We start from the raw sequence: 11,280 nt of genomic DNA, 5'->3' as shown, positions 1-11,280 counted from the left end.
TTAAAATAAATCTTTATTCACTTACAAGGGAGCAGGTCAATACAACGTACACATATAAAGTGAATCAATTGAGTGCTCTACGATAATGATGGCTGGTCGACGAATCACCCCCAGATGATTCATTGAGAGCCAAGAGACAAAAGTACAAAGGTCTTTTACAGCCAAGATACACCCCTTTCAACCTACATGACGAACAACAGATGTATAGAACGGGTCACAAGGTTAAGATTTGTATGAAAGATACTTATAATTCTCAGCAGACAGTATCTGCTGTAAAAACAGTACTCTTTGTGTAGAGACCAGGGTCTGGCCCTGGGGTCATCTCTCCCTGGTACCATATAGAACAGAAACATTAACTCATGCTCTGGAATGCGGTCTCTTTAGGTTTTATCACCCAAAAGACATTGTAAATCTCCTGTCAGTGTTTTCTCCCAGAGGCCCATCCTCAGTAGAACACACAGACACTATAGTTATAAGAACCCTCTATTCTGTTGCATAAAACAACCATTTGATGCAATAAAAGTATAATAACATAATCTTACAATTTTGCTCTGTGTCCACTGAAAGTTGACTAGTAACAACTGGGACGTAAAAGTCACCCACCATGAGACCCACTAAATCTGCCCAAGAAGAGGAAAACAAAAGAAAAACCCACACCAAACCTAACAACTAAAGGTGTTGACTCTCCACATGTATCAAGACAACTGGAGCACTGGGCCAGACACTCATAGAACCTGGACCAGCTCAGGTGAAACACCTTCCCACTAACGAGATGGACAAGCCAGCACAGGTGTAACACATACTGACTAACGAGGTGACACCAATCAGTGCGTCCTACGTGCTAACGAGCTAGACGTGCTAACGAGCTAAAGTTCTACCTCAAAACATAAAATGGAAAAACCAAAGACGTACACCTTAAAAGTTTGCTCACCATCAACAGAAAACAACTTCCATTTCACATTATAAATCAACAACAATGCTTCACATTCACTAATATAAACATGGTGTCTACTGGCTGTCAACAATTGAAAACAAGAAAAAAACATTTTTCCTCACTAGCTTCTAGAACTCTCGTCTTCCTAAAACTCACTAGCTTCTAGAACTCTCGTCTTCCTAAAACTCACTAACTTCTAGAACTCTCGTCTTCCTAAAACTCACTAGCTTCTAGAACTCTCGTCCCCTTGGAACGAGCCCAAACAAAACTCATCTCCAATACGGAAAAACGTGCAGTCAAAATAAATTGTGATCCATGGTAACTCACTGGCTAAACACAAAACACAACTTTTTGACTGCCCACCCTTGAGACAGCCAAGTTGTCCTCACCACGGACATGTCTGATTTCAAGAGGAAACTCCTGCAATATCCGTAGTAACTTTCCACCTCACTGCAGAGCTTCTCTCTCTTTTCAGGGTTCACTAGACAGGCATGTTGTTGGATCGGGGCCCAGTCCCCAATGTCATGCTCTAGTACATTTGGGTTGGCACATCTGAGAATGAACCCTGATATTCTAAAAGCAGGATAACAATGTCAATATAATTGTACAAAAAAGTTGTCAGTTGGTTGCATAAATAATTATCATTACTAAATGTTACATGAATATTAAATATGAAATATTTGGTTGCATAGTCTTATTGGCTCTTAAATGACATTTTGCTAGGTGTGATAGCCAAATGTCAAGTTTTAACGTGTCTTAATCAATAACCAATATGCAGAAACAGTTTGTGATATATTGAAAACCTAAACATAAAATGTGCTATATACACAAACATCTGACACAATAATCATATTACTTGTATTTTTTAAACAAACACCTTATAAACTGCACAAGCACCAGAAACGCTGTTGTTTTGACAAGTAGCAATAAATCACTGATATCGTCAGGGGGGAAATCAGGTTGTAAGTGATGTTGAAACTAACACAACTAAAAAACACATGGAAATGGGAGATATCTTTTACCTCACTGGTTAGAGGACAACCTGCAGAAGACAGTCAGCTACATTTTGGAGTGATGCATTTAAATTTAGGGGTCACTAAACAAAGGAACACAACACTTTTTTGTCATAACTCATCGATATCATGTTGAAATCAATTGTACCGAGAGGAGGGAGATGAGGTTGCACGTCCTGTTAAAACTAACAGCTCAAAAACCACACAGAATCTGGGAATAATGTGTACATCACTGGTTAGAGGACAATTTGTAGAAAACAGCCAGATACATTTTGATTCAAGTGCGTCACCAACGTGGTAAGTGTAACACAACTCTTTTTTTGTTAATCACTTTTTGTGAAATCTCATAAATAGTAACTCTTCCATTTCAGAGCCTGGATTTTCCCCCTGAGGCTAATATCCATATAATGTTGAAATCAATAGAACAGGGGACAAACGTTTAGGGTTCTACATTGTGACATCATTAAAATACTCCTACTACAATGTTAAAACATTCTACATTGTGACATTAATTCATTGATATCATGAAACAACTCCTTCATGTATTTTCTGATGTTTGATCAGATATCTTTTATCAGAGTATCTCATCATATTGATCACAGCCATTAGGTTTCTCTAATGTGTGTGTCCACTGGTGTGATATCAAGCTGTTTGGCTGAGTAAAACTCTTCCCACATTGATTACAGCTATGAGGTTTCTCTACTGTGTGTTCTTTGGTGTGATTTCAGGCTGCTTGACTGAGTAAAACTCTTCCCACATTGATTACAGCTATAAGGTTTCTCTCCTGTGTGTATTCTCTTGTGTATCTTCAGATAGACAGATGTAGCAAAACTCTTCCCACAATGATCACATCTATAAGGTTTCTCTCCTGTGTGTATTCTCTGGTGTATCTTCAGATAGACAGATGTAGCAAAATTCTTCCCACATTGAGTACAGCTATAAGATTTCTCTCCTGTGTGTGTTATCTGGTGTGATATCAGGCCGCTTGACTGAGTAAAACTCTTCCCACATTGATCACAGCCATAAGGTTTCTCTCCAGTGTGTATTCGCTGGTGTGATTTCAGGTTGCTTGGCTTAGTAAAACTCTTCCCACATTGATCACAGCTATAAGGTTTCTCTCCAGTGTGAATTCTCCGATGTATTTTAAGGTCTACTGAAGAGGTGAATCTCTTCCCACAGTCAGAGCAGCAGTGAAGTTTCTCTCCAGTGTGAATTCTCAGGTGTAGTTTCAGTGAATCTGATTTTAAGTAACTCTTCCCACAATCAAAACAGTGATGAGGTTTCTCTCCTGTGTGTACTCTCTGGTGTATTCTCTTGTGTACTTTTAGTGAATCTGATGTTGAGTAACTCTTCCCACAGTCAGAGCAGCAGTGAGTTCTCTTCCCTGTGGATCTCTGCTGGTGTTTCTTGAGGTGTTCTGATCTGGAGAGACTCTTCTCTGCCTCGTCAGCATCATGATGTTGTTGAGGCTCCCCAGAGGACCCACGGTAGTCCCGTCTCTCTCCTGTGTGAACAACAAAGTCAGACAGATGGTTAAAGGCCCACAACAGCAGAAATCCATTGTTTATTTGAGGTAAAAAGGGATGACCAAATCAAATCAAATTTATTTGTCAGATCATACCCATGAAGTTGTAAAACAATTGACGTCTGTTAAATTATTTGACAATTGTCTTAATACAGTCAAGTTAGTAACAATTTTGTATTGTTTTCACATTAGTCGTAAAATCGATGATTGTAGGCTAGAAATAAGTTAAGACGACTTTTGGTTTCCAATTTTGTCCCCTTTCTGTGTTTGCTAAAATTGCGTCACGAGGGCAAAGCACACATAATTTGGTTGCAGAAACTCCTCCCCGCTAATGAAGAAACCACGAGTTATGGATGTAGTATATCTGGTAATGAGGAAACCGCTAGTTATGGATGTAGTATATCTGGTAATGAGGAAACCACTAGTTATGGATGTAGTATATCTGGTAATGAGGAAACCACTAGTTATGGATGTAGTATATCTGCTAATGAGGAAACCACTAGTTATGGATGTAGTATATTTGGTAATGAGGAAACCACTAGTTATGGATGTAGTATATCTGGTAATGAGGAAACCACTAGTTATGGATGTAGTATATCTGGTAATGAGGAAACCACTAGTTATGGATGTAGTATATCTGCTAATGAGGAAACTACTAGTTATGGATGTAGTATATCTGCTAATGAGGAAACCACTAGTTCTGGATGTAGTATATTTGGTAATGAGGAAACCACTAGTTATGGATGTAGTATATCTGGTAATGAGGAAACCACTAGTTAGTTATGGATGTAGTATATCTGCCTGGAGCAAAAATTCAATTTCCAGGTTGCTTATGAGTGCATTTCACACTACTTTGGATTATAATTGTAATGCTGAACTCTGTCTGAGAAGTAGTTGGTGAACCAGGCGAGTCAGTCATTTGAGAAACCAAGGCTATTGAGTCTTCCAATAAGAATATGGTGATTGACAGAGTCGAAAGCCTTGGCCAGGTTGATGAAGACGGCTGCACAGTACTGTCTTTTATCGATGGCGGTTATGATACGTTTAGTACCTTGAGCGTGGCTGAGGTGCACCCGTGACCAGCTCGGAAACCAGATTGCACAGCGGAGAAGGTACGGTGGGATTCAAAAAATGGTCAGTGACCTGTTTGTTAACTTGACTTTCGAATACTTTAGAAAGGCAGGGCAGGATGGATATAGGTCTGTTACAGTTTGGGTCTAGAGTGTCACCCCCTTTGAAAAGGGGGATGACCGCGGAAGCGTTCCAATCTTTAGGAATCTTGGATGATACGAAAGAGAGGTTGAACAGACTAGTAAATGGGTTGCCACAATGGCGGCGGATAATTTTAGAAAGAGAGGGTCCAGATTGTTAAGCCCAGCTGATTTGTACGGGTCCAGGTTTTGCAACTCTTTCAGAACATCAGCTATCTGGATTTGGGTGAAGGAGAAGCTGGGGAGGCTTGGGGAAGTAGCTGCGGGGGGTGGGGAGCTGTTAGTGCAGTACGCCACAGGATGTTTTTGTGCTGGTCGAGGGCAGTCAGGTCTGGAGTGAACCAAGGGCTTTATCTGTTCTTAGTTCTAAATTTTTTGGAAAGGGGCATGCTTATTTAAGGTGGTGAGGAAATTATAATTAAAGAACAACCAGACATCCTCTACTGACGGGATGAGGTCAATATCCTTCCAGGAGACCCGGGCCAGGTCGATTAGAAAGGCCTGCTTGCAGAAGTGTTTTAGGGAGCGTTTGACAGTGATGAGGGGTGGTAGTTTGACCGCGGACCCATAATGGATGCAGGCAATGGGGCAGTGATCGCTGAGATCCTGAATGAAAACAGCAGAGGTGTATTTGGAGGGCAAGTTGGTCAGGATAATATCAGTGAGGGTGCCCATGTTTACGGATTTAGGGTTGTACCTGGTGGGTTCCTTGATAATTTGTGTGAGATTGAGGGCATCTAGCTTGGATTGTAGGACGGCCGGGGTGTTAAGCATATCCCAGTTTAGGTCACCTAACAGAATGAACTCTGAAGATAGATGGGGGACAATCAATTCATATATGGTGTCCAGGGCACAGCTGGGAGCTGAAGGGGGGGGGGGGGGGGGGGGGGTCTGTAACAGGCGGCAATTGTGAGAGACTTATTTCTGGAGAGATACATTTTTTAAATTAGAAGCTCGAACTGTTTGGGCTTAGACCTGGAAAGTATGATAGAACTTTGCAGGCCATCTCTGCAGTAGATTGCGACTCTTCCCCCTTTGGCAGTTCTATCTTGATGGAAAATGTTGTAGTTGGGGATGGAAATTTCCACATTTTTGGTGGCCTACCAAAGCCAGGATTCAGACACGGCAAAGACATCAAGGTTGGCGGAGTGTGCTAAAGCAGTGAGTAAAACAAACTCAGGGAGGAGGCTTCTGATGTTAACATGCATGAAACCAAGGCTTTTACGGTTACAGAAGTCAACAAATGAGAGCGCCTGGGGACACAGGGCCTGGGTTAACCTCTACATCACCCGAGGAACAGAGGAGTAGGATGAGGGTTTGGCTAAAGGCTATCAGAACTGGTCATCTAGTGAGTTGGGAACAGAGAACAAAGGGAGCAGATTTCTGGGCGTGGTAGGATAGATTCAAGGCATAATGTACAGACAGGGGTATGGTAGGGTGCGGGTACAGTGGAGTTAAACCTAGGCGTTGAGTGACGATAAGAGAGGTTGCATCTCTGGAGGCACCAGTTATGCTAGGTGAGGTCACCGCATGTGTGGGAGGTGGGACAAAAGAGTTCTCTGAGGCATGTTGAGTGGGACTAGGGGCTCCGCAGTAAAATAAAACAATGATAACTACCCTAAACAACAGTATACAAGGCATATTGACATTAGAGAGACATAAAGCGAGGCATAAAGCAATCACAGGTGTTGATTGGGAGAGCTAGCTAAGACAACAACGGGTAAGACAACAACAGTTAATCAGCTAAGACAACAACAACAGGTAAAATGGTGATGAATGGGCAGAGAGGGTCAGTTAACTACACACAGGGCCTGAGTTCGAGGCTGGGGCCGACAGATAAACAAAAAAGAGTAGTGATTAACAGTCCAGCAGGCATCAGCTATGTAGCCAAGTGATCATAGTGTCCAGTGAACAGCAATATATGAACCAGGGCAGCCGTTAGGTAGTCATTACTACGCTAGCCAGGAGATGTGCCTGGCTTGAGGCTAACTGGTGCTAGCTTCGGGACAAGGGCGTCACCGACGCCTGGCAAAGGCCGATTGAGGGAACATCGGACGGAATTACGTTGGCAGACCAGTCGTGATTTGATCGGCGGGGCTCCGTGTCGACAAAGGGTCAAGGCCAATTGGCAAGAGGTATTGTAGCTGGAGTAATTTTGTTTGGTAGCCGGGAGATGCACCTGGCTCGAGGCTAACTGGTGCTAGCTTCGGGACAAGGGAATTAGCCACTATAGCCAATCTGGTGCAAAGGTCCAGAGCTTACGGCAGGAATCCGGTGATGTGGTGGCTTCTAGTCGTCTTAGTGAAGAGTCCGGGAGGCATCAGCTGTGTTGCCGAGCGATCATAGGGTCCACTGAGCAGGCTGGGAGATGGGCCTGGCTCAAGGGTAGCTTCGAGGCTGGGCCACTCGGTAGCAGCAGCGATTATCTGGTGTAATGGTCCAGAGCTTACGGCAGGAATACGGTGATGTAATGGAGAAAAACAGTCCGATATGCTCAGGGTTGATATCGCGCTGTGCAGACTGGCAGGTATTATCCAGGCTAAAAGCGGCTGGTGTCTGAGCCAAAGGTAAAGGCAGCTAGCAGTGGCTAACAATGACTAAATAGCTAGTAGCTAATTAGCTGGTTAGGTTCTGATGGAGGTTCTAGCTATAAGGTCTAAAAAATAGCAGATCCGTATCACATTGGGTGAGGCGGATTGCCGGAAGGTATATTTAATTTAAACATGGAAAAAGAGATTGAAATATATTGCAATATATACAAAAAGACAAAAAAAAACATAACATTTACAACAAACACTTCTTACTGCTACGCCATCTTGGATTAGAAGATGACTCAGTTAAAAAACATTGGATACAGCAAACTCTGAAATTATTTAGTATTTCTGTGCCCACAAACTGTTTTCCCAGCGCAACATAAGGAGCCACTAAATGATACGTAGTTGGAGTGCATTTCAGAATACAAAAAACTGTCCGACAGCAAGATCCCGTATTTAAGTTGAAGGTCATCATATGACAAGGGTAACAGATGTCCATCCACATAGCAATCCTGTGATCTCCTCCCGTCCACCCAGTACATTCCACAGCCACTCTGTCTTTCTACAGATCTCACTCCTTTATATACTCTGTGTCTGATCTATCATGTCTTTAATATGTTCAAAGTTTAGAATCCAACAATAGTCATAAAGTTACACTCCCTTTCAGTCGGTCAACTTCGGTACAACATACTATGGGAAAATACAATCATTCCCCATGCCGACCCAAACGGATACTAAATGAAACGGCCCCTGGCAGACCACCCAGACCTGACCCCGCAAGATGCGTCAGTTTTGTCAATTTATTAATTGTCTTTTGTTTGAAACACTCCTGTCAATGTTGAGTAAGGACGCACACCTAATTACGCATATAGAAGTAGGACTAGTCTACCTGGCCTGTGTGCAAATGTAGGTCTATAAATGTGTCAATTTGGGGATGTCTGATAGTATTTCTGATTGTCTTAATGCACCACCACTAATGAGTTGTGGAGCTTCTCAAAGCAAATTTCTCTTTACCTCAAACAGCAACTGCACCTCAGCTATGCTCAAGGTCCTAAACAATATCTTAACCGCCATCGATAAGAAACAATAGTGTGCAGCCGTATTCATTGACCGGGCCAAGGCTTTTGACTCTGTCAATCACCACATCCTCATCGGCAGACTCAATAGCCTTGGTTTCTCAAATGATTGCCTCGCCTGGTTCACCAACTACTTCTCTGATAGAGTTCAGTGTGTCAAATCGGAGGGCCTGTTGTCCGGGCCTCTGGCAGTCTCTATGGGGGTGTCACATGGTTCAATTCTTGGGCCGACTCTCTTCTCTGTATACATCAATGATGTCGCTCTTGCTGCTGGTGAGTCTCTGATCCACCTCTACGCAGACGACACCATTCTGTATATTTCTGGCCCTTCTTTGGACACTGTGTTAACAACCCTCCAGACAATCTTCAATGCCATACAACTCTCCTTCCGTGGCCACCAACTGCTCTTAAATACAAGTAAAACTAAATGCATGCTCTTCAACCGAACGCTGCCTGCACCTGCCCGCCCGACTAGCATCACTACTCTGGACGGTTCTGACTTAGAATATGTGGACAACTACAAATACCTAGGTGTCTGGTTAGACTGTCAAACATCTCCAATCCAAAGTTAAATCTAGAATTGGCTTCCTATTTCACAACAAAGCATCTTTCACTCATGCTGCCAAACATACCCTCATAAAACTGACCATCCTACCGATCCTCGTCTTCGGCGATGTCATTTACAAAATAGCCTCCAATACCTTACTCAATAAATTGGATGCAGTCTATCACAGTGCCATCCATTTTGTCACCAAAGCCCCATTTACTACCCACCACTGCGACCTGTACGCTCTCGTTGGCTGGCCCTCAATTCATACTCGTCTTCAAACCCACTGGCTCCAGGTCATCTACAAGACCCTGCTAGGTAAAGTTCCCCCTTATCTCAGCTCGCTGGTCACCATAGCAGCACCCATCTGTAGCACGCGCTCCAGCAGGTATATCTCTGGTCACCCCCAAAGCCAATTCCCCCTTCGGCCGCCTGTCCTTCCAGTTCTCTGCTGCCAATGACTGGAACGAACTACAAAAATCTCTGAAACTGGAAACACTTATCTTCCTCACTAGCTTTAAGCACCAGCTGTCAGAGCAGCTCACAGATCACTGCACCTGTACATAGCCCATCTATAATTTAGCCCAAACAACTACCTCTTCCCCTACTGTATTTATTTATTTAGCTCCTTTGCACCCCATTATTTCTATTTCTACTTTGCACTTTCTTCTACTTCAAATCTACCATTCCAGTGTTTTACTTGCTATATTGTATTTACTTTGCCACCATGGCCTTTTTTGTCTTTACCTCCCTTATCTCACCTCATTTGGTCACATTGTATATAGACTTATTTTTCTACTGTATTATTGACTGTATGTTTGTTTTACTCCATGTGTAACTCTGTTGTTGTTGTATGTTGTCGAACTGCTTTGCTTTATCTTGGCCAGGTCGCAATTGTAAATGAGAACTTGTTCTCAACTTGCCTACCTGGTTAAATAAAGGTGAAAAAAATAAAATAAAATATCAATGTCCCTGTTTTATAAGATAGTACTCACTGTATTTACTGGTGTTAACCAGATCAATGTCCCTGTTTTATTAGATAGTACTCACTGTATTTACTGGTGTTAATCAGATCAATGTCCCTGTTCTATTAGATAGTACTCACTGTATTTACTGCTGTTAATCAGATCAATGTCCCTGTTTTATAAGATAGTACTCACTGTATTTACTGGTGTTAATCAGATCTCCAGTCTTCTCTTCTTCGTCCTCCTCTAATGTGACAGTAATCTCCCCCTCTTCATCCTTCATTCCAAAAACGTATTCATCTTTCACTTCATCCTCCACTCCAAAAACTGCATGTTCCTCCTCTTCTTTTACTGTAACATCCTCCTCCTCTTTCACTCTGAATGCGTCTTCCTCTTCTTTCACTGAAACGTCTTTCTCTTCATCTTTCACGGTAACAGCTTCACCCTCTACTTGTTTTTGTATTGTAACAGCCTCCTCTTCCTCCTCCTCTTTCACGAGAGTGTCTTTCTCTGTCCAACAGACCTCCTCTTCTTTAGCAGGAGAGTAGTTTAGTGAACTCATGGTCGGGGATAATAGCTAGTTAGCATTAGCGACTAGACTAGTGCTAACTTAACCAGCCAGCTAGCTGACTTACAACGTAAATATTACATAAAATGTAGTACTATGTTTAAATCACAGTGGCAATTAAACCACGAAATTGTCCAAACAGCTTGAATGTTGCGACTTTCTTGGCTACCGAGGTGGCTGCAGTTGTTGAAGAAGCGTTCTGTCCACTAGATTATACGTCACACTAGAAACATCGCCTGAAAGACACATATCGCCATCTGCTGCCTGGAGGGAGGAAACGCAGTTGAGGAGGGAAAACTATTTTTAATCTTCATTGAATTATAATATTATAAAGCAGTTTAGGGAAACGTTATTTTTCTCTCCATTAAATATGAATATTATAGCAACACGTATAAAGAGCAACAAGTGTTGTTTGATTAGTTCAGACTTTTTATTGGAATTTAAAACTAGACTCAGTCAAATAACTAGATATCAAAATAAGCACCTACTTATTGATACCCTTGATAAAGATGAGCAAAAAAAAAATTACTGTATGAAATAAATAAATAAACTTTACCCACTACCAGGATATTTTATCCCAAAACCTGGTTACCTCTCTGCTAGGAGGCTGAAACTTGACCATAAGGGAATCAGCAAGACACATCAACATCCACAAAGAAATTGTTAATTGGGTACAAAATCAACATTTTCAATGGTCATCTCAGTCTTCGGACTTGAACTCCATTGAAAACCTGTGGTTTGAATTGAACATGGCAGTCCATAAGACAGACTAAATAAATCAAGGACATGGAGAGATTCTGTATGGAGGAAGGGTCTAAGATCCCACCCAATGTGTTCTCTAATCTCGTTATTCTCCCAAGGGGAAGGTGCTGGAGTATTGAAAACATGGGTGGCAATAATTCAGACC

General features: G+C 42.2%; 1 protein-coding gene across 1 annotated transcript; it reads right to left on the bottom strand.

The window, feature by feature from the left end:
- Nucleotides 1–10,579, bottom strand: LOC123732925 (uncharacterized). Its single transcript, XM_082968337.1, has 2 exons — nucleotides 10,001–10,579; nucleotides 1–3,451 (listed from the first exon to the last, which is right to left on the bottom strand). Exons 1-2 carry the CDS (start codon nucleotides 10,365–10,367, stop codon nucleotides 2,634–2,636), a joined length of 1,185 nt encoding a protein of 394 aa, XP_082824463.1. The 5' UTR covers nucleotides 10,368–10,579; the 3' UTR covers nucleotides 1–2,633.
- Between the last annotated feature and the right edge of the window lie 701 nt (nucleotides 10,580–11,280).

The sequence above is a fragment of the Salmo salar genome, chromosome 02, assembly GCF_965601325.2.
Source record: "Salmo salar chromosome 02, fSalSal1, whole genome shotgun sequence".
Taxonomy (NCBI): Eukaryota; Metazoa; Chordata; class Actinopteri; order Salmoniformes; family Salmonidae; genus Salmo; species Salmo salar.
This window is presented reverse-complemented; position numbering and strand designations above follow the sequence as displayed.

Bases quoted from the DNA above. Each gene is read 5' to 3' on its own strand.
- LOC123732925 (XM_082968337.1), bottom strand. From the start codon at position 10,367: ATGAGTTCACTAAACTACTCTCCTGCTAAAGAAGAGGAGGTCTGTTGG. The intron at 3,452-10,000 runs GTGAGTACTATC...TTGTTCACACAG, and splicing joins GATTAACACCAGTAAATACA to GAGAGAGACGGGACTACCGT.